At 40.5% G+C, this 24,908-nt stretch overlaps 1 protein-coding gene across 1 annotated transcript in view; it reads right to left on the bottom strand.

Moving 5' to 3' along the window:
* Positions 1-535: 535 nt before the first annotated feature.
* The window catches only part of LOC129249026 (uncharacterized), a 40,626-nt gene continuing 16,253 nt past the window's right edge, over positions 536-24,908 (bottom strand). Inside the window, exons 2-6 of the mRNA XM_054888638.1 lie at positions 23,487-23,670; positions 16,707-23,420; positions 9,505-9,633; positions 9,063-9,437; positions 536-3,398 (exon numbers count right to left, since the gene is read on the bottom strand). Of these exons, the coding sequence (XP_054744613.1) occupies positions 3,337-3,398; positions 9,063-9,437; positions 9,505-9,633; positions 16,707-23,420; positions 23,487-23,670 (7,464 nt within the window). The 3' untranslated portion in view covers positions 536-3,336. The remainder of the gene's footprint in view (positions 3,399-9,062; positions 9,438-9,504; positions 9,634-16,706; positions 23,421-23,486; positions 23,671-24,908) is intronic.

The raw sequence follows: 24,908 nt of genomic DNA, 5'->3' as shown, positions 1-24,908 counted from the left end.
AAAAAAAATTAAATTTATATTTGATTTGCGCTTATAAATATTATCCGTATTAGTTTTGAAACGTATATGTATCTGCACTTACAGCACAAAACAAAAACGCACATCGACAATTGTCTATAATCCGTTAAAACATTTGACATCTCTGTTCAAAAAATATTGGAAACGAACTGAAAACGGCAAGCGGTAAGAAAAATGGTTAATTAATACAAAAATGTGTATTGATTCATATATCTTAATTGTTTGTGTGTTGCACAATATCAACATCTGTCTCCTCTGTTGACATATCTTTTACTATTTACGGCGGATAAAGCAGATTTCAAAAAGCACTAGGAAGCACGGTTTTCATCCGCAACTATCTCAGAAATACAGATACATATGTGAGTTAAAAAAAACACTGTTGTAAGCTCTGCCAACGCTGGGCACCACCACTGTGGACCGATGAAAACGATGATATCGAATGCTCATACAGACGCTTAAAAATATTTATGGTTTTCGCGTTAAACTGTCACTAATTATTATATACTCATTTAACCCCACATAATCCACAAAAAAAAGTTATTCCCATGGCAGCCGGTTCTACGTTACCGGAATGATTCGGGTTTTCCCGACCAAGTGCTGCCGCCCCAGTAAACTAGCCCTGTCTAGTGTACCGTATACCACAAAAAAAGCATGTTAAAGAGCGTACTGCAGAGTTTAAAATCATAAGATATTGACATTGGAATCCAATAACATCTCATTCGGGTACTTTGGGCCAGGTAAACAAAGGGGTAATATCGAGAAAGAATAAATCCCTGCAAAAGCTGTTTCTTACCACAGTCGAGTCTACGTTACCGGAACGACACGAAATTATATCCCATTAAATACTGTTAATCCAGAACGATTTCTTTTTTTTTTTCAAAATGTATAACGTATTATAGCTCTCTGAGGTGGGAAATAACTTCAATAAAAGATTCATTCATGATATTGGTGATTTCGACACATTGAAGATCCGAAACATATAAATATAAGAAAGAGCTCATGATAAATAATTTCAAAATACTTGTTCCGTTGCATCTGCAACACAGAAAATTGTTTCGAATATGTTCGAGATTTTCGAAAACGGCTACAAAGGCACTATTTCGGGGATTCATTAAATAAAACGAGTTAATTTTAGAAAGCGAAACTGTATTGATATATAATTCGTCACTCCTCTGCTCGTTATGTTTGGGCTCCGCTCAATTGACGAAATATTAGCATGTGAAAGCAACTAAAACGTTATCGAACAAGATCCGTCGCTGGCGTGTATGGTTATACCTCATAAAACTGGTATAACTCATTATATTCAATGCTGCGCGAACTCTCCTTTCACATATTACACAAGTCTCACTAATAGATATTACTCATTAAGAGCTTCCAAATAAATATAATTTTTGGTAGCTCTTTTCTAGTGTGCCAACGTATGTTTATGCCAGTTGCTTCATCTGTTCGCCACTCGTGGCGAATCGAAGACGACCATAATTGCATTTCCACACATTTAATCTTCATTGCTTGCTGGCAACATCTGAAATGGATGACACAAAAAGAAAGGATAATGCAAGCTTCAAATAAGTTGGATAGCAAACGCATTTTTACAAATATGGAAACCCTTACTTTTCTTACACAAGAAATATAATATAAAGTGATTGCATTGCTACTGCTGTTAAATTATGTTCACAACTGTATTCAAATGGTTTATTATTGTTCAATATTACTAAGAAAAGCTATGTACATATCTACACATTCTAAAGTTGTTTCTAAAAAAATTATGAAACCTCATTTCAGTAATTTCAAATTTATGTTATTCTAATCAATGTTATCTTATTTAAAACAATGTGACTAGAAATATACGTAATAAGACCAAATTATTCCAAATAATTGAATTTTAATATTTTGCAATTGATAAAACTTATATATAATCGGTGCATACATACATCCTCCGTTAGATGTTTATGTGCTTAATTTTCAATTCATGGTGCGCGTCTTTATGTTGTTCCGCAAATTGAGGAGCCTGAAGTTTTAAGACGCACCGACGAATGGCAGATGGTTTTTATAAAAAGCTTTTTTGCTATTTCCTGCCGAGGGTCGGCCGCAAGTAAAATAAACTTTATCTATTTTGGTGTTTAATGCCCTTAAGAACCCCGTGAATTGGAGCCACGCATAAATACATGTTGGCCACCTTTACAGAAATTAATTTTATAGCGCGAAATCGTTTATTTTTTAATGTTTTTTGTTTTACATACTTATTAATAAAAAAATAGTGCTTTACGCTTTTTGCATACTTATGTAGTTTTAAACATATATGTAGCTTCAATTAGCGATTATGTTACAAAAATACGATATAATCAAAAAGGATATACTATATTTACATTAATTATTATAATAAATAGTTTATTGCCACAATGATGTTATTTATATATACATATAACTGTAAACATTTTCTTCCAGGCAAATGCATGATAATCTTAATTGTTAATATGTAGCACTTTATGTTATTTGGCGTTCTTGATATCCACCAAATTTATCTTTTGTTAATCCTGCTGCCGGCACTATGTGCGATTCACTCTCAGTACTAAAGTTCTGTGGTTGTATTTTCTCGTCTGATTGGAAAGTTTGCAAATCCATGCCTTCACTTAATTGAACGATATCAAAAATGTTCTGTAGCTGGTCTCCACTTCTGGGCGTAAGACGTTGGTTCCAACTGTCAGCGGAGTCTTGTGTGCTTCTACAAAGTTTTGGACTTGAGGAACAACTCATTGCGCCCGTGTGGATCATGTTGTCTGTAGGGATTATCGTTATAGGCGATAAAGACTGAGTGATAACATCATCATCATCATAATTAAGTATATTATTCAAACACAAATTAAATTCATTGAAATCTGCGAAGTTGCTACAATCCACGGAATTCGTACGAGAAATTTCAGGTATCAAAACATTTTCAGCTTCTGCGCCCATGTCAGTATTATAAGCTAGTAAGGGTTCTGAGGGCTTCCATGAAGATTCCATAGCTACAGCATTCCCAGTTGAAGGTAATAATTTTTTACCGGTTTTGTGTTCATTAACACCAATAGCAGTTGTATACTTATATTTATCTGCGCTCACAGCAACCACAGTTTTTTTGCATTCCCCTTCATCCTTACGGTCAACATTTTTCTCGCTAAGGTTAACATCATCAACAAAATCATGCATTGAGAATTCACTCTGCGCCTCGGCTAATAAAAAGCAACTTTTGCTGTCGAGTACGTTAACTCCAAATTCGCTTATATCCATATCGCCATCGTCGCATACGTTTAAATCAGTAGCCGAGGCGCAAGACAATGGTCACTTGTAGTCGCGAGAACTTCTTCTTCTGCGTCCTTCAGTTAATTGGGCCTCACCAATAACTGTAAGATATACCATGTTTCAATTAAAAAGTGTGAAAATCTGTTATGAAAAATATACATAAGTTCCTCATCAATAAAAATGAAACTGCATTGAAATAATAACCCAAACCCTGTTAAAATTAGTTTTGCGTAAGAACTCTTTTTTTAATCTCTTTACAAGAACAGCTACGATATCAACATTACAACTTTAATGTTAGAAAGATTATTTTTTTTCTCATCCCATCTAATGTCGATGTCACTCGAGTAAGACGTGCCTTTGCGTTGCTCCTAAGTATGGTATTTCCATTTTTCCTTGTAAAAAATACGAGAACTGTACTTGCTGCTCATGTGCACATACTTACGCCCAGTATTAACGCTGCTTCACCTGATCGGCACTGTAAATGTGGCCATTCCACAATAGAGTTCTGTCTAAAATTATTCCTAGATTTCTGGCAGTGTCAACAAATTTTGTAACAGAATTGTTCAGTGAGTGATAATGGGAGCAGCGGTTTTTGTGCTCGCAATGTACTGCAACAATAAGTTCGGCTTTGTCACAAATAAGTCAATGATTTTCTGATCTTGCTTTGAGAGTCTTCGACTTCTTCAAATATTTTACTACAGATGCACGTAAAATTTTTCGATCTTTAGAGTTTTAGGGTGGATGTATAGAAACACTGCTTCAAATCGTTTTTCATACTAGAAACTAATTTGTAAAAACAACGGACGCTATCTAAATTTCTCACAAAGCTAACAAAGTACATACATAACGCATGTTGCGAAAAGGATACGCCTATTTAGCAGCGACTCTTAAGTTTGAAATTCATCGTACACGCTTGCATTAGGCGAACTGAATGTGGTGACTTTATTGCAACCCAGTTATGCTTTTGAGCTACTTGACCGTGTATAAGCTGCAGGTCTTGCTGTAGTTAACAGAACAGTATCAAGAAGACATGCCAACAATGCGAGTCCTAGCCTGTTAGACCTCGTTATTATGTATAGTACTCACCCCACTCTCAAATTTGACAAAATGCTTTTCACATCGAACCATGACTTAATATTTTGTTCGCTTGATGTGTCGTTTAAGTGTGCCTCTGTTAGTGGAAGTTTTATGTATGCTGATGTGTCAAATGTTAACTGGAACGACGGTTCGTTCATTGAGACTGGGTCACAGTACAAAATTTTTCAAAATAAATAAATCAATCATTATACGACATGCAAAGTAATTGTATTGTGATTCCAAACTGAACCCATCTCTACTATCAAAAGATCTATGCGGTAATTTGAAAAGGCTCAATATGTATGGAAAACTAGAGGTTAAGTGTAAAATTTACCTAAATGCCCTTATCGATTATTTTACTAGCGCCAGTTAAAGCATCAATAGTTAAATTATCCAGCGCAGAAATTTCTTGACCATTTTGCTTTAAAGAAACATTTCAATTTGATGGAGTTCCTGGGAATGAAGCTTTAAAATCTGTTACGACGATTAAGTCTAATGTTTTGACATTCAAACATATGTGAAAAGGCACTGCTTCACAACCGCCTATTTTCCAACCAAAAAGTGCAAAAAGGCTGTCATTATTCCAGTTACTAAAAATAATAATGCCACTAATCACTATGAATATAGACCGATAAACATTCTGCCAGGCTTTTCAAAACTATGGGAGTCCTTGATGGCATCACAAATTTCATCTTATGTTAAACGAAATAACCTGCTATCAATATTGCAGTCAGGGCTAGCCCTTAGACCTAACTTGCTCTACAGCCATGTTGAAAATAATTGACGACGTTAGGATACAAGCTTATGACCAGCAACTTTGCAGGAAGATGTATATTAGAATAAATATATATATATTGGGTATGGGAATAAGTTTCCGCCCTCCTAAAAGAGGTGTCGTTGCTGACACTATTTTTGTGTTCGCTCTAGTTATATACTGGAGATTTTAAGGTGAAGATCCTTTTTTATTTGACGCCAAATATGTTTACGTTCGTCCTGAAAAAACAACATTTGCGGGAAGTCATGCTTCATTTGTGGTTCGACGCTTCCAAAGTGGCAATTTCACAAATGTACACCGAAAAAATTCGAAGATACTCAACTACAAAAATTATTGTATGAAGAGACATGTCGAACCCTTGAAGATATGTCTAAAGAGTTGGATGTTGACAGATCAACCGTGCACGTTGCACGCGATGGGAATGGTGCAGAAAGCAGGTAACTGGGTGGCACATCAATTAAAGGAGAGGGATATCGAGAGACGTTTGGTGATGTGTGAGATGCTTCTTGAACGGCAGAAAAGAAAAGGTTTTCTGCATCGCATCGTCACTAGCGATGAAAAATGGATTTATTATGATAACCCTAATTATCGAAAATGTTGGAGCCTGCCGGTAAACCAGGTCCATCGACAGCAAAAAAAAATATTCATGCTTCAAAGGTTATGTTGGTAGTAGTATTCTAACGATTACTGATGGTGAGAAATTTAGGTTTCGTTGTTCTGACCACGTTAAAAAATTGGTAGTAACATTTACGCTGTTTTACGTAGATTAAGAACGTCAGCTTCGTTTGCACCTTTACAGGCAAGAAGAAAATTAGCTGCCCTACTAATTTTGTCTCACTTTACGTATTCTATGCACGTATATTGTAAACTTGGTTCTGTTTCATCTCACAAAATTTATGTTGCGTTCAACAATGTTGCACGTCGTTGCCTTAAAAGATGTGACCACATCTCTTTGTGGAAAACTAAAATTCTTGGATGCAGCATTTCTGATTATCTTGCGGCAAAAAATTGTACATTCATGTAAAGACTTATAAAATATAAAACTTCAAAATATCAAAGCCTGATTATTTCTGAATATTCTTACTTGTCTTCCTCAAGGCTTCCATTAATGCTGTGAGGTTCTGGAATTCCATTTCAGAATATGTCTCAAGACTACCTACTACTACAAGACGACTACTGTAACTACATACAAAATGGTAATCCACAATTACTTTAATTCCGCAAATTGAATGTGTATGGGACTTAACCGTCTAGGTTTCTTATATATTTATTTACTTTTTCACTACTTTGCAATCATATTTAAGAGCCTTACTCTTCTTAATACTTGCTTTCCAGTCTTAAATGCAATTATAAGAAAAGCTATATTTATACATACGCATATGGCCATTACAATAGGTACGCTAATTATCTATTGATTTTCTTGTGCGGGTCGGAAAAATTTAAAGCTATTATTGGAATTACAATGGCATCACTGCTTCATTATGAATTTAATATACCCATTATATTAATTTGCGTTATTGGTTGCTCAGATTCGGTTATTTTCAGTTGAAGTCAAGAACGTAGTTTTAGCGAGAACTGAACGGCAGGGCTCTGCCAGGCAGAATAGTTCATTCAGTTTATTTATTTATTCACCTCATCATAACCAATAAAATGGATAAAATTATTTACAAGGAGGAGAATATGCCACTTCGGTGGTTTTTTACCATGTTAGTACGTGACTGGTTTATATAAAATAATGGCAAAGTTCTGGATTGGCCAAGCCAGTCACCCGACCTAAACCTCATGGAAAACCGGATTAAAAAATAAGGATTTATGGCAAAAAATCAAATCGAAAACAAAAAGTCATTGACACTCATTGTAAACAGTGGTTTATTGGTTTATGATTAAACTTAAATTATCGAAGAGCAGCATTTTTAATAAAATCACTAAGTCATTTTTGTATCGTATCTATTTCTATTTCATACTTGTTTTAATGACCACATGAATATTACCTGTTTATTCTAATTGTAACTTGAATTATTATTTATATTTTTTATATACTATTAATCTATGAAATATTGGGTTGGGGAAACAGTAATGTCGTATTTTGTCAATTGAACGCGACATTTAAACATATCTTGCGTTGTACTTATTGCATCAGGTCACACTAAACGGCGATTTGAAGACGATAATCTGTACTACAAGTGCCTCTTTGACAGTGTTGTGATCGTATGTTTCAGTCTTAAGTTATAGCGCGTCAAAGATGGAGTCCACCAAGCAAGAAATTCGTCATATTTTACGTTTTTACTACCGTAGAGGTAAAAATGCAACGAAGGCGGCGACAAAAATTTGTGAAGTTTGTGGGCCTGATACTGCAACGATTCGCACAGCACAGCGTTGGTTCGATCGATTTCGTTCTGGTGTAGTAGATGTCGAAGATGCCGAAAACCGTTTGGAACCATTTGCAGAAGATTGGATTCCAAAAAAAGCTGGATGTTTGGATGCCACACATGTTGACGCAAAAAAATCTCTTGGACCGAATCAACGCTTGCGATTCTCTGCTAAAACGGAACGAACTTGACCCATTTTTGAAGCGGATGGTGACTGGCGATGAAAAGTGGATCACGTACGACAACGCCAAGCGAAAAAGATCGTGGTCGAGATGCGGCGAGCCGACCCAAACAATCGCCAAGCCCGGATTGACCGCCAGGAAGGTTTTGCTGTGTGTTTGGTGGGATTGGAAGGGAATTATCCACTATGAGCTGCTCAACTATGGCCACACCCTTAATTCGGTCCTCTACTGTGAGCAACTTGACCGTTTGAAGCAGGCGATTGACCAGAAGCGGCCAGAATTGGTCAATAGGAATGGTGCTGTGTTCCACCAGGACAACGCTCGTCGTCACACATCTTTGATGACCCGCCAGAAGCTACGGGAGCTCGAATGGGATGTCCTATCGCAGCCACCATATAGTCCGGATCTGACGCCAAGTGACTATCATCTCTTCCGGTAAATGCAAAACGCCCTTGGTGGCCTCAAAAGAGGCTTGCGAAAACTGGTTGTCTGAGTTTTTTGCAAATAAGGAGGGGCGGTTTTATAAAGGGGGGATAATGAAGTTGCCTTCTAAATAGCAACAAGTTTGCAAACAAAACGCGGCATATTTGACTTGAATCGGATAATTCTAAGTACGTTAAATAAAGCGTCAAATTTCGATCACAAATACGACATTTCCTTTTCCCCAACCCAATATAAACACATACATTTGAATATCTGCATTAATTTGAAAAACTTGCATTTTCCGTATGAACGTGTTGGGTACCTATTTTAATGGTCATATGTGGTATTTACTTGATTCTTACAACCGTTTTTGGTTGTTGGGCTAATCTCCTCCTCCTATTCGTGGTGTGCGTCTTGGTGTTGTTTCACAAATGGGGGGACCTACAATTTTGCGCCTCCAAACGGAATTGGTTTTTTATAAGTAGCTTTTTCATGGCTAAAATATACTCGGAGGTTTGTCATTGGCTGCCGAAGATCGACCACTATTAGAAAAAACTGTTTCTGTCATTTTGCTGTTTCGTGCACACGACGAGTTTCGAACTCTGGCACTACCAAATGGTAGTCACGCACTAACCTATTCGGTTCATTGCTTTTGTATATCTGACAGTTAGTTTTTAATTTTACATTCTATTGCACTAGAATTAAACTTTTAAATTTTGTAACTTCCATTATGTAAAAGTAAAGGCCTTACATGTACCCCCTTAAATAAATAAATAAAATAAATCCTGCACACAAGCAATTTAAAATAGAAAAACTTGTAATACATTTGCTTCAATGTGCATCAAAATAAAAATACTATTGTACCGAACTATTAATAAAGAAATATTTATTCTTAGAGACTAAGGCAGTATTATTTAAATTCCCGAATAAGAAACTTACCTGCGCTCCTTGTTTTCCGCCGAGCTTCCACTACTCCCATGAGTTCACTTCCATGTACACCGACTGATTTTGTCAAAATGGGAGACTTTGTTGGATCTGTGATTTGTGAAACAGCCCCCATCGTCGTTGCTGCAGAACTGACAGAACGCCCGTACAAATTTTTGTGCATGCCAGCACTTGTGCGCACACTTCTTCGTGTTCCTATCTTTTCATCGTTTATATTATTGTTATTGTTATTTATTCCAGAACTACTCGTAAATGCAGGAGTAGAATTTGTATTCCCACGTGTGGAATGTGCCGGTGTAACTGAAGTGATCGTGGAAGCATTGCGTTCATTTGAATTTGACTCCACCGAAACTGAGCTATTAGTTGTGCCTGGAAAGAAAAAAGAAGCGTACTATTGTATTGGCTTTGCATATGACGCTTAATTACTTTTATTTACCACTACTCGTTTTTATGACTCCAGTTATATTTGTGAACACCGACGGCGCAGCTGCGGCTGGTTTCATTACACTTGTTGATGAAGATATAGTCGATACACTTCCAGTCGTACTGCTAATATTTGATGTTTCTAAATGAAATTATTAAATTATATATAAATTTTTTTTTTAAATAAAATTATAATAACATACAGAAAAACAGGTGCGTGCCTATACCTATCCCACTATTGTGCTTTTTGATCCACGCAATTGAATTTGAATTTGAAAAGGTCGAGCCAAGGAGCACCAGGAGATTTGGTGGCTCCCAAAACACTCAGGCTAAAAAGCCCATTGTATTTAAAGCTCTGGAAAGGGGGTAGATAGTCAAAGGAGGGAGGGAGAAAAGTATCAGAGAAAGAGATAGGAAAGAATAGAGACAGAGATAGAGATAGTTAGTCCTGTGAGAATTTTCCAGATTCTTTGACAAATCTGTAAATATCCTCCAGTTTTAGAGAACGAATATTACCCATTCCCATGACATCGGAACCCAATACCCGTAGTCGCGCTCTAGCAAAGGCAGGACACTCACAGAGAAAGTGCTCAGTGCTATCCGCCTCCTCCAAGCATGACAGGCATACCGGGTCCTCGATGATTCCAATGGTGGTCATATGCTGACCCCATGGGTTGTGTCCTGTAATGATGCCGACCATCAACCGAATGTCTTTCCTTCTAAGTTTTAGTAGAAAGTTTGACAGTTTTCTGTTCGGACTTGTCACAAAACACTTTGCAGTTCTGCAGCGTTCTAGACCGGACCATCGCTCTTTATGTAGATTGCCTACATAATCGTTGATCCAGTTCTTGATTCCTGCGGGACTGATTCCGATTATTGGCTCTGGCCCCTGTGGGGGCACCGCTGATCCACGGTTGGCCAATTCGTCGGCAATTTCGTTTCCTTGAACACCGGAGTGTCCCGGAACCCATATAAGTACAAGCCTGTTTTGTCTTGCGACAGAATTAAGCTTCTTCTTACATTCTTGAACAATCTTTGAGGTTTGCTTCGCGTTCTCCAGGGCCTTCAATGCAGCCTGACTGTCACTGAAGACTCCAATCTGTTTCCCGCTCCATCTCCTCTCGATTATCCATTCGGCTACTTTTAGGATGGCAAAAACTTCTGTTTGGAAAACAGTTGCCATTCCCCCCATAGCGTAGTGATACTTATTACTATCGTTTAAGTACCATCCGGCTCCAGACCCTATTTCAGTCTTGGACCCATCGGTAAAGAAAATATCCGTCAAACCTCCCTGCATGCCTCCTGGATTGCTCCATTGCTCACGCAATGGAAATCTGACATCAAATTTCCTTCCGAATGAAACTGTGGGTATCAGGTCATCTTTAGGTGCCAAAAACAGTGGACACTGCTCCGACAGCAACTTAAAGATTTCTCTGTGTCCCGAAGTTCCATCTTCGTGCCAGAGACCATATTTATGGAGTCTGCACATTGCTTTTATTGCTTCCTGTTGTATCTTAAGATCCAGGGGGAGCAAATCGAGCATAGCATTTAGGGCATCTCCAGAGGTTGTACTCATGGCACCCGTGATGCATAAACATACACTTCTTTGCAGCCTGTATAGTTCCCGGATTGTGGACTTAACCATGCTCCGTCGCCACCAGACCACAGAAGCGTAAGTGATGATTGGTCTGATAAGTGCCGTGTATATCCATAGGACCACAGCAGGTTTCAGACCCCAAGTTTTGCCAAAGGCTCTACGGCATTGCTGAAAAATCTTCAATGCACGATTCACCTTCAGTGAAACGTGTGTCTCCCAAGTCAGCTTCTTATCCAAAATTACTCCTAGATATTTAACTTCGTTGGAAAGACCAAGTGTCACACCTTTCAGTGTTGGAAGACTGAGTCCATCCAATTTCCGTTTTCTCGTAAACAAGACTATGGTTGTTTTGTTCGGATTAACGGAAAGACCTTGTCTCATGCACCATTCATCGATTTTGTCAAGAATCCTCTGCACTTTCCTGCAAAGCCTCCTTAAGGATTTATCCGATGTTAGCGCACAGACGTCGTCCGCATATGCTTGGACATGAAAGCCGAGTTCCTGCATCTCCACTAATAGGGAGTCTACGACGAAGCACCACAGCAGCGGAGAAAGAACACCCCCTTGGGGACATCCTTGCTTGGCCCTGACTGTGATTTGCTCGTCATCGCTCCCACCAGCGGTTAACAGCCTCTCAGAGAGCATGGAGTATATCCATTTTATAATGGCTTGATTAACTCCGTGTCGTTCGGCAGAAGAACATATCGAGCCGAAAGTGGCATTATCAAAAGCCCCCTCAATGTCCACGAACACGCCCATTGTGTATTCGTCAGCTTCCAGCCCAGCTTCAATCTTGCTAACAAGATCGTGTAAGGCTGATTCACATGATTTTCCACTCTGGTAAGCGTGTTGATTTCTACTAAGTGGACTTCTCGGCAATACCCCCACTCGAATATGTTTCTCCACCACTCGTTCCAGACTTTTCAACATGAACGATGTCAAACTGATTGGTCTAAAACTTTTTGCTAGGGAATAGTCATCTTTTCCTGGTTTCGGAATAAATACTACTCTTACGCGTCGCCATAGGGATGGTATATAACCAAATGCAAGACAGGCTGTAAAGATCCTTTTCAGGGCCTCAATCAGCCTGTCTCCTCCTTTTTTAAGCATTGCTGGATATATTCCGTCAGGTCCAGGGGACTTAAAGTTTTCAAAGGAAGATAAGGAAAACCTTATCGATTCCCTTGTCACTATCCGACTAGCAATATACCAGCTGTACCTAGAGGTTCCACCATTGCCACCGTTGTTGGTCATGCCACTCTCACCTTCAGAGAGAGTTCTACTACCCGGAAAGTGGGTTTCGAGTAAAGCATTAAACGTTTCCGATTTGGAAATGGTGTATGAACCATCAGGTTTTCGAATGGAATCCAGCCTTACTGAGCGGTCTAAATGAAGGACCTTACAAAGTCTCGCTGTTTCCCTCATTTCTTCGACGTTACTGCAGAAATTTCTATAGGATTCAAGTTTGGCTTGCCGTACTTTCTTCTTATATTCTCTCTGTGTAAGTCGATGATTGGCCCAGTCCTCTTCTGTTTTGGTCTTCAAGGCCTTATTAAGAAGTTTCCTGGACCGTACACGAAGCTTCGACAGTTCAGGGTTCCACCAAGGAACCGCTTTCCCCTGTCTGCTTTGCCTGAGTGGACACAGTTCCTCGAAGCAATTGATTAAAGTACCTTCTAATTTCTTAGTCGCATCTTCAATCATTTCTGCTGATTTGAGTTTTTTCAGGTTTGGTAATCGCTCTGTTACAAGCTCACCATACCTGTCCCAGTCCACATTTCGAGGATTCCTACCGGAAGGTATTGATATTGTGTCAATTCCCAGTCGGAATTCGATAAGACGATGATCAGAAAGAGAGTCCTCTTCCAAAACTCGCCATCGGTTGATTTGATTTCCAACTGACCTATTGGTAAGTGTTAAATCAATCACCTCTTGTCTCCTTCTGGTCACAAAAGTTGGTTTGTTACCAGTGTTTTGAATGACCAAATCGGATGACAGGATAAAATCCAGTAACTTGAGACCTCTGGGGTTGCATTTGCTGCTTCCCCACACAATGTTCTGTGAATTTGCGTCACAGCCCACTATTAGCCCCAGATTATTGGATTCTGCGTACTTGACCACTTCTCTTAGCTCCCTCGAAGGAGGTGGCTGTACAGAGTCATAGGGTAGGTAGGCCGAAACTATGATAGCTTCGACACTGTTCCCACTTTTCCAGTACTTTATTTTTGCAGCAACGATATCTCCAGAGCATAGCTCTTTTAACATCGTGTGTTCGATCAACCTCGGCATGATAATACATGCTCGCGGTCTCACATTCCCTTCACAATGAAGTATTTGTCCCCACGACATAGCACTTAGACCACAGATACGCTTGTGACATACCCATGGTTCTTGTATAAGTATTATGTGTGGGTTTGTTTGCAGTTTTGCATGCCTACGGCACAAGAGAGCCGTAGACGCTTTGCTATGCTGCAGATTAATCTGTGTAAATATTACTTCAGTCATGAGACTGAGTATATTTACGCTTTGTCCTCCACCTTATCCTGGACGCGGAACTGGATCCGCCCCAGATGTAGGTGAGGACGGCAACCGTACTTCGACTTAAGCACCTTGAGGGACCCAAGATCGATACCCAGTACCAGGTGGGAACCCGTCTCCGAAGTGGTGGCGGATTTCTGCCTGGTGCAGGAGTATACTCTCCAGAGAGTCGTGTCAAGATCCTTGTTCTGAACACGGATGCGTTTGAGGAGTTCTGCTGAATTACAGGAAGGACCCGGAATCCAGACACTCGCTCGTACCAGCCTTTCTTTGCTACTCTCAACAAGAATAAACTTGCTGTTTTCGCAGGCTGGAATCTTTGCTATAGCTTTTTCTAGCCATTCTCGGGAAAAAGCATTGGAACAGTGCACCTTTACGATGCCGTCCACCACGCTTTTCCCCTCGAACGTCGGCGCGTCTTTCGACTCACCGATAGCTTTCCAAAGATAGCTATCAAGATAGTCTTGTTGCCCTTTGGACAGTAGACCATCTTGTTTGTCGGTATGTATCTCCACCGTCATTGCCTTTGCTGCCATTCTCGCGAATGATTCGCCAGACGTTGACGGAAGAGTGTCATTCGACATTTGAGGTCCCTTAGCCTCTGCCTTGTCAAGCAAAGGTTTGTCTGCCTTGGATTGGGTCGAGGATGCAGGCATTTCCGAATTCCGTCTCTCGACTTTCCTCTTCTTTGCCTTTCTCCTCTTCCCTGTCGTTGGCACAGACCCCGTTTCGTTTCCGGAAGAGCGCAGCGCTACAGAGGAATCCTCTGTTCTGCCACGCTTTCCCGTTTCCGTTACAGGTGTCGAAGTTGACGGAGCTTGAGTCCTTGCCTTAGCTAGTGCTTCGGCTTGCCTCGCCTTCTGTCTCCTTCGTTTGATCTGCCTTGCGGTTAGACCAACACCTGCGTTCGAATCTCCAATAACTTCGGTCTTTTTACCGGTACTTACCTGATTCGCACCAGGTTTAACCGTTATCAAAGACTTACTCGGTACCAGAGATCCGTCTGAGTCTACTGAGAGATTGTCCGCCATCTCCACATCCTCCACAACTTGTTCAGTTGCTTCAGATCGTTTCGACGGCGGTGTATCACTCACACTCACTCGGCTCTCCATTGGCATAGCCAATGTGCCATGTTTCACCACTAGTAGTTTGCTTCCTCCGGAACCCTGGGTGTCAGTTCCGGTCATAGGGGAATGTGGGGTTCGGGCCTGCACATCCGATGCCCGAGCCGTCGATTGCTCGACGGGAGGATTTCCCAGAAGTGGGTTACCTCGTGCAGAGAGATCCTTGTTGAGCCTCCACATTGTAGAAAAATGCATTTTATACCTCCTGCCAGGTTGTCGGTACGGTACTCTCCACATAGTACTTGGGTGGCCACCAATTCCGCCGTTCCGCGGTTGAGTGGATACCCAATTCCTATGTGGAGCTGCCCTCTTAGTTCGTGGTAAGTTAATCTCCATAGAATGGGGTTAACTCCCCACTTAAGCCTCATCCCCGCGGCAAGGAGACCGACATGACAAGTTAGAATAATATATGAGTTTTATGTTACATTTCTGATCGTCATTATAATTTTGAATAACCCTAACAAGCAGTGGAATCAAAGTAAAATACACGAAAATTATTAGAGGAAGAGAGGGTATGAGAGGTATGTATATCTAGTTCATTAAGAAGACAAACCGTTAACAGCTTGCTTTTAGGAAGGCTCGACTTACAGATTTGTTTTCGGCTTATTTTTTTTATTAAAAAAATTAACCGTGCTGGTTTTTGTCAAAAGCGATAACGTTTTCTTTTGACGATTCCCTTAAAAGTGCTTGATTGTGTAATATGTACGCTGGAAATATTTTATGATTGAACCATTGGGTTAAATTGGATTAGATTAAATTAATTTTTATACCCGCACAAAGGTATTATAATTTTGTCCACATAAAGGAATATAGAAGAGAATACCAAAAGGTTTTGTCTTCGACATACATTAGCTTTAAAATCAGTTACATTTTAAAGTTGCAACAAAAAGTAACTAAAAGGCCATTTCATTTTCTTTCAATAAGCAGAAACAATTTATTTTGAAAAATTCCTGGCTAGTGAAATCCAAAACTTCAAAAAACAAAAAGCTCGTTTTCGACGGCGAAAAAACTGATAGAAGCGTGACCGCAATAACATGAAAATTCAAAAAATTCAAGAAATTCAATAAAATGTATAGTCACCATCATTAGCTTTAATGACTTCACATCATTGAGTTATACTTTGTGTTAATTTCTGCGCAAGTTGTGGAGGTAATCCGCTCCAAGTAAGCTCCAAGTAAGCCGAATTCACCTTGATAACTTTTGACTGTCCATTTTTTTTTTTTTTTTTTTGGGTTTTGATTAACTATTGCCAAAACATTTGCAATTAGGTTAGGACCAGACGATTGTTTAACCTTTCATTGAAGTTGTCGACTATCATCAGTATACCGACGTATGCAATTATTCGCCCAAAAGAAAGATCCATCCGTGAATCTTTGTTTGGATACATTAACACCACTTTTCTTTAAAACTGATTCAGCCTCATGCAATGGTAAGTTCGGCTTTGTCGCAAATAAATCAATAATCTTCTGATCTTGCTTTGGAGAGGTTTAGCTTCTTCAAATATTTTTTGGCAGATGCCCGTGACATTTTTTGACCTTTAGGGTTTTAGGGTGGGTATATAAGAACACTGCTTCAAATCGCCCATTTAGCAGTATTTACATTTTTTTATAACGAAACTCTAAGTTTGAATTTTTCCGGTCACTCTTCTATTACACAGACTATATCTATTAATTAATAATGGAATAATTAGTTCTTTGTGTGGCCACACTTGGTGTTTAACACAGCTTGCGGGCTTCTTCTGTAACATTTAGCGGTATATTTTCCACATATCCCGAAGAGCAACTTTAACCTCATGAAAGCGAATTATGAGAGAAGTATATTTCAATGAATTTTGGTACAGATGTTCATTTTTGCCCAGGGTAGGTAGGTACCCAAAAAAGGTATAGGCAGCAATTATATATATATGGCATATATAAACATAATATACTAATTATACAATAGTAAAATTATACTTACTGGTTTGATGTACTATTGCTCGACTGTTACGAGTGGTCTTTTCCAACCAAGTTGTATTGCTAAACTCACATTTTGTTGCTGCCACTAGGGTTGACTGAACACCACAATCGTTACTGCCTATAATAGCACTTGCGACTTTTGAGTTGCGTACTTTTTCAGCCACCTCAATTAATGGTTCGTCAGAGTCAGAAGATTCCTCACTTTTTCTTCCAGCGAAGCACTTTGGATCATCTTGTCCTTCATTTACTGAAGGCAAATCAGTAATTTTTGCTTCATTCTCATCTGCTACAAAGTTAATAGCAGCACTACATGTGCTACCTGTTCGAAATCGTTTTTCTTCCGTACATCCATTGTTAGAGCTGTTGGCGCTTGTATCAGATTCCTGACGTTTGCGCTTACTTCCGACTCCTGCCGCAGGCAAGTTCCCTTGCTGACTTCCATTACCAGCCCCTCCTGCGTTTAGTTGTGGAGTGCTACCCACAAATGTCGACAACATTGTTGGACTTGTTTTATTTGCATCTAAAGGGCTTCCTAAACGACTACTAGCACGTGTGCGAATGCGACTAGATTCAGATTCACTTTGAGTCGGAATTTCAATGGAAATAGGAGGGAAAACGGATTCCTGAAGCTGTGATTGGAAAGACGCTTCATGGCGTTGTTTTTGAACTTCAAGGTCTTTATCATCATCCGTTGAACATTTTTCTTTACTTTTTGCATCCGGAATTTTAGATGTAGCTAACTTAATAATTGGGTTGCTTAAAGTTTTGGAATCAATATGTTTCCCAATATTACTATCGCTATCAAATTTATTATCTATTGCAATATTAGTATCTCTGAGTTTGGGAATAACTTTATCCTCAACAACAATCGTTTGCATTTTTTTTCGGTCCTTTAGGCCTACTTCTATTTTTGTGCCAGTATTGCTCTGTGTTATAATTTCGAGGAGGTGATCTGATTGTTCTCCATTGGTAATTGTTTCTGTTTTCGGAGACGTAGGTGTCGTTATATTTTCGGTCTTCACAAAGCAAGTGGATGCGACTTGCTCAATGTTTTTAATCGGAGTTGACACGTTTGTAGCCACCTCCAACAAGCCCTCATTAAATCCCTCCATCTTGGCTAAAGCCTTTTCAATTTCATCATCTGCATAATCAAGCAATGTTTGTTTTTCTGTCGATTTAAGATTTAGTTCCGTCCTGTCATCGACACCATCTTTTAATATTGAAGATTTTATTTTGCTTTTAATATCAATTACATCTATTTTTTCCTCCTTTGCCTCACCTGCTGAAGATTTCTTTACAACAACCAATGTAGACTTTTCAATGCTACCACCAAGACTACCGACACTTATTTGCTGTTGAGTCGGACTGCTTGACTGCTGATGGGGGCTCTTCTCAGATAACGCATCCATTGACTCGATACCACTGTCTTCACCAGTGCCATTGCCATTGCCATGACCAGGTGTACCACTTCCATTACTTGCAGGCGAATTTCGCAACGTAACATTGGATAAAGCAGGAGAGGTTGTGCTAACAATTATCCCTTGATTGCTAGAAACCACAACGTTACTAGCGCTCGTACATCCGTTTGTTACAACAGTTGAAATAGTTGAAGGTGTCTCATTTTCATGAGATTGTTTTTCAAACCCCACAACTGTGTTCGTCAACGACGTTGGTAAAATTACTGCAGTTTTTACATCTGTAGATTCATTGGTCTCTACCTTTGAAGTAATATTTTCAATTTTGACGGTTAAATCAGTATGTTCTGCAGACGATTTTGGTACTGTTACTCGCTTCAGTGTTGTTGCACTTGGCAGCATAGTCGCCACCGCAACCATAGTTTGCTGAGCTGACTGATTTTCCCCAAGAACCCCAAATTGTTGCGCCTGTTTCTGCTGATGCTTCTGAAGTTGAAGCTGTTGAACTGCTGTTAAGTAAGATGGAGGTTTGTGGTTTTTTGTCAGCGGCTTACCGCCTCCGACGCCAACAGGTGTAATTGTCGCCGCTGTTTTTAAATTCAAGCTATTAATAACGCGATTAGCTACATTTACAGAATTATCACTAGAACAGGCTACTATACTACTGTTTGGTATTGAATTAAGAGTTATACTACTAGATAAACTTGATTGAACTTTAGAAGAATGTAGCTGCTGTTGGGTCAATGGTGCTGAACTCAAATGTTTTTGATATTGAGACTGCGCAATTAGTTGTGGTGGAAATGGTAGCGTACCCACATTAGTCGAGCCAACTATTAAATTTTTATTGTCATTTGAACTACTGCCACTCTTCGAATCAAGGGGTTTAATTGCACTTATTGTCAGTCCATTCTTGCTACCCAAGAAGGAAGGCGCTGCTGATATTACCGCCATCGACGGAGTTGTCGATGTTAGTTCTCCGCTAGAAATCGGCAAATTTTGAATACGCGTCGACGTCATTACTGTCATGGAGTTATTACAGTTTCCACTACTGCTGCTGCTTAAAACTGATGACGTTGATGCTGTGGAAAAGCTGCTGTAAAATGGCATTATTTTTTCTGTACTAACATCGGGCAATTGCAACGCTTGTAGTTTTAACAGTTTATTTGACGTCTGATTCGGATCATCTTCACCACCTCTACTATGTGCTTCTGTCGGAGTGTTTGACAAACTCTGAAGCTTTTTGCGATCTTTGCGGCTGCTTTTAATAACAATTGAGTTTTTGCCTCCCCTTAGACTGATGTGTAACGGAGGCACCCTTGGTTCATCGGTTGAACAAGTTGGTGCAACACTAACGGATGTAAGCGGTGCCGTAAAATTGCTGAAAGCAATTGATTGATGTATAACATGAGCTTGCTCTATATGATTCTGTTGTAAAGAAGTCATTGGCGGAATTGGATTTTGGTTTATATTCATGTTATATTGAGTACTAGTATTAATATTGCCTTGTGACGTTGTATTTAAAGTGTTGCTCGCTGATGCCTCGGATGTTCCAGGTTTTGGTGAAGCAATGAAAGAAACATCTACTTTATAAGCGGGAGACACTGGTTCCTTCTTTTCCAACTTTAAACGTAATTTTATTTTTTCGTTAGTATTATTTACCTCGGCAGCAGTACTTGCTAATGTCGATGTGGATTCTGATACTGCTGGAGCAGAAACTGATTTCGTACATAACGAAGCAACAACAGCTTTTGACCTGGCATTTCCTTTTGTTCTTTTAGGCTTAGTAGCTCCAGAGCTTCCATCTTGTTTTCTCTCTCTCACATTGTTTTGCTGGTTTTCACGTAATAAATTTGATTTTGATTTTCTTTGCGAAACGCCCACACTAGTCAAAACTGTGCTCGTCGTCGAAGTAGATGGTGCCGTTGTTGCTATTATATTTGGACTGGGTGATTTATGTGTACCGCATTCACCCATATTATTAGGCAAAGCAATGGATTTGTTAGGCATTTGGCTACCATCCCGTTTTCCATGCTTGACACTTCGATTTGATTTGTTTGAAATTAAGGAATCACGTGAGCGCTCTGTATCGCTTCCCGCCCCGGGTATGATTCCGTTATTTTGGTCATTTACTGAAAGTTTTGACACAGCGGTACCACAAGAATTTGAGTCATCCTCTAAGAAAATAGAGTTGGGTAGATTTTCGCTTGGGTGATTGCTACTAAAACTGTCAATTAATGACGCCACTGTATGTGGTTTTGCCGTTATTAAAGTTAACTGCTGAGTCTCCTGTTCCGCCTCAGTTTCGCTATCATCACTCTGCATTGGTTCCAATTCGCCGGTTAGAGGATTTATTAAAAATTGTTTCTGGTTAGTTGAACAAACCGCTGAAGGAGCAGTCTTTGAACGGATCTGATTTGCGTCTGCAACACGACTTTCTTGTTGTCGATGCAGCGCTTTTTGTTGTTGCAAATGCTGGTTAGGGTGCTCTGGCGGTTGTATTGAAGGAGATAATAGATTTTGTGGCAATTGCAACTTCTGATTAGATTGGTTATTTTGCATAAACAAATTTTCTTCCGGTTTGTACCGATTTTGGATCACCTCACCCGACTGTTCAATATTATTTCGCTGTAGTTGCAATTGATTTTGTTGAGTTGGTATTATACTACTAATGCCCATGAACGATGTTTGTTGCTGTATGCTTTGTGGCATTTGTGCATTTTGCTGTCCAAACTGCATTGGATTAAGACCTAGTGTGTCATTTGGCGGTATTTGTGTTGCTTCTGCATCTAAGAGAGACGATGCGGCAGCTGCTGTCTCATCAATATCTACCCCCACGGCAGATAGATTTTCTTCAATTAGATCCAAGTCTAGATCTTTTGCATCTTGTAAAAGTGACTCCAATTCGTTTTTGTCATCCAAACTAAGAGCAGAGTCTAAATCACAATTCAATGTTGGTAACAAAGCGTCAAGGTCATTTGTTGTTAAAGCTTCAAAATCTGACAAAGTTATTAAGGGATCTGATAATCCATTCGCCGTGGCAGCATTATCTAGCGAAGACACTCCCACAATCCCAACAATTGCATCCGCCTCAGATCTTATTACGTGGTCGTTTATTTTCTGCTTCTGGTGATCTTTTATTTGTGGTTGTGATTGATGATTATTATTGATTTGTTGCTGCTGCAAATTGTACTGCATTTGGTATCGAGCAAACTCCTGGAAACTGCTTTTAGTGACTGAATCCATTGGTTTGTTCAACGCAGGCCAACGCATTGTGGATGTTGTTATAGCTGCCTGGTTATAATCAGGTGGTGTAGTTTGTGTATTTGTTAGTACGCCACTACCACTAGTACCGGATCCTGCTCCAGATAGAGCTGGCGCCAAAGTTACTTGCGTGTTGTGAAGAATATTAACACTGCGGGATGAAGGCGATGCCGTTGGTGGTATAATCATTGTTGTCTGATGATGTTGTTGTAATTGCATCTGATTTTGCTGTTGCTGTTGTTGACCAATTTGCTTTTGTGCATGTGGCGGATGAGAATGTGGGGATTGTACTGGTGTTGTCGAAGGCGATAGTAGTTGCTGCTGGTGTGGCCCTATTAACGGACTATGCATAGAATGGTGGCTGGAGGCAGGTGAATGCGAGGCAGCCGGCGACATACCACCAGACGAAAGAAACTGATGTGTTTGTTGTTGATGTTGTTGAACTACTACCTGTCCAGGCATTACACCGCCAGGACGAACTTGTCGAACATGTGTTTGCTGCTGTTGATGCAAATTAGTCAACATAATTCCACTAATACCAGCCTGCTGGGTCACTTGATGCTGCTGCTGCGTTTGCAATATTTGAGACTGTTGGAAAGATTGTTGTTGTTGTTGCTGTTGTTGTTGTTGCATGAAACGTTGAGATGATAAGCCCCCGATCGGAACAACAGCTGCCTGCAACTGTTGCTGGCGTTGTTGTCGAAGAAAACTTCCTTGCTGAGATGGTATATGTTGTGGTTGAAAGTTTGATTGAATGTGTTGCTGGGCATATAAATTGCTTCCGGGACTTGTTATTATCTGTTGTGTTTGTTGTTGCTGCATATTACGCATACTCCCCGTACCACTAGGAGATAAAGACAAACCGACTGGTGAAGATGTGCCCACCAATGAATTATCAGAAACTGAATGTAAAAGTTGTGTCTGTTGTTGTTGGCTTTTTTTGTGCTCTATTATTACGTCGGCCATCACTGTCTGCGTTCGCATAGTTGAACTCAATAATTGTTGATGTTGATTTTGAGATTGTTGTGGCCCAGAACTCCCCGACGGTAATGACGATGGTTGTTGCAACAAAGATGTTTGCGGCGATAATTTCACTTGATTTGTAACAGTGTTTCCATCGTTTTGTAATAAATTTACAAGTAGTGGTGATGAAATTGCTATATTATTGTTGGTGGTTGTCGAAGTAGTTGCCTGAAGCGCAACAACTGACGATCCACCAACTCCTTTGTGTAAGTAATTTTGCACTGGTTTATTAATTTGAGAGGCGGGTTTGTTTACGATGTTTGATGTTGCACTTCCTACACCAGGATACGGGGGTGGAGGAGGTTGCAAAAATTGTGATTTATTTCCGGGTAAACCTGAGCTTGTCGATAAAAGCTCCACAGTTGGAGAATGTTTTATAGCTTTTACCGGAACATTAGCAGACGGACCTAAACCACTTGCAAGTTCCAGTTGTCCATTCTGCGGCGTTTGTAAAGTCTGTGAGTTGTTTGAAGTAAATGTTTGGTTGGTATTTACTAAACTACTGTTCAACGCATTTTCGCGACCCTGTAGCACACGAGCTTGCCTCATACTCACGAATGGGTAATCCCTACCATTCGATCCACCATTCAAGTTTGAAGACATTGGTGGGACTGGAACTTTTCCATCCATGGGGCACACAGTGTTTGGGGGCTTAAAAAGCGGTTGACCTGGTACGAGCTGGCGTTGCGAGTTTTGATGATGGAGACTTTGCTGTTGCATTTGCTGCTTTTGTAGAAGGGCTTGAGCAGCACTGCTTGTACTTGGACCGCCGAGCAGCATATTTCGCCTCTCCTGCACAAACTGGTGTTGTTGCAGCTGTGGCGGTGATACAACATTGTTGGTGGCCAGCCCAATATTTGGGGCGGGGATACGATATTGTATTTGTGATTGTAATAATGTCCCACTTGTAGACGCATGGCTAAGACATCCTATCGTACTCCTTCCCGCTTCCAACAGCTGTGTTAAATCACCCAGCTCGTCGTTTGCCCTCGTCGACGAAGCCTCCGCTGCATTATCTAAAAATATTTGAAAAAATGTTCAGTAAAAAAATGAGGAACGCAAAATAAGATTTACTAGCTTACCTGCGGTTTTCAGATTGATCTCTTGCCCGGGTAATTTTATGGATATCACAGAGTCGCCATCCAACTGCACAGACATAATGCCGAGGGCACGTAGGGCGGGATTGCCCTCCGATGCCATCTGGCGTAAGCGTGTCGCCGCATCCTTCGGAATTTGCACTGTTATCCGTACACACGAATCAATCTGCTGTAAAATAAAATTCGCATTGTTTATAATAAAATAAAATTAACAAATCACACATTAATATAATATATTTATTTATTAATATACATTCTACAAGGTTAAGCCTTACAAACTAGTTGGCAACATAAAATAAGTTCACAGGGTTTGATTTAAAAGTAATGAGCCTTCCCGCGCGGAGCGTCTGCCAAGCGATCAACCGAATCGGCTGGAGGGGGGAAATGATCGTTGGACCTTCCCCTTCCAATAGAAACCGGTCCCAGTTCGCTGGCAACAGCGGTGCAGTCAACGTCGCTCCGCGCGTGAAAGCTGTTTTAAAAGTCTGTTAGGATTTTGCAGTGGCGAAAATGCAGCGATCGTTGGAGCAACGTTACTCGATCAAATTTTATGTAAAGCTAAACAAAACGAGTACCGAAATCATTGGGCTACTCAAGGATTCTTATGGGGACCAATCTCTGTCCCGTGCCCAGGTAAAACGGTGGCACAAGCCACGGTAAGGAGCCTATCGGTGCAATGCAACTCCCCCAACACAGGCCATCCCCTTCACTCCTGCTCCAACCCCAGTGCGTGGACAAACCAGCAGCTCTTGATCCCCGCACAGTTTGTTCCATGTGTCAGACCAGAATACCTCAGAACCTGCCATCAGTCAAATGCAATTTTTGCAATGGCTGGTACCCCTTTCGGAGATGCTCCGGCCTGCGCACCATCCGTGAGTGCACAACTGACTACGTTGCCCCCTGCTCTGCAGAGTCGCCCACCATCAGGCCGCAACAACAACAGCGGAATGCTTAGCACGCCCAACGTAGGCAACCACACGTGTCCCTCACACCCCGTGTTGCAACAGCCTTGCCAAGAAACTTTAAGCTTCTTCAATTCAACTGGGACGGACTTACTAGTAAGGTAGACGAGATAGTTGACTTTATGAGCCGACACGAAATCCCAATAGCTGCGGTCCAAGAAACCAAGCTGCACGCTAGCTCCTCCCTGATAGCTAGGACTGGCTATAACGTGCACAGATATGATCGCAGCGAGACAACGGTGGTGGCCTAGCGTTCATAGTCCACCACACAGTGCAGTATCGCCTCATCGATGAAGGCATCGACCGCAGGGACAGCTACTTAGAATTTCAAGGTATAGCTGTCAGGTGAAAACCTATTGGTGAGTTGCAGGTGACTTCAATGCGCATCACGATCTTTGGCACTCAAGCCTACCAAATGATCGTAGGGGGCTTCTATTGGCAGAGC

This window comes from Anastrepha obliqua, chromosome 5, assembly GCF_027943255.1.
Source record: "Anastrepha obliqua isolate idAnaObli1 chromosome 5, idAnaObli1_1.0, whole genome shotgun sequence".
Lineage (NCBI taxonomy): Eukaryota > Metazoa > Arthropoda > Insecta > Diptera > Tephritidae > Anastrepha > Anastrepha obliqua.
This window is presented reverse-complemented; position numbering and strand designations above follow the sequence as displayed.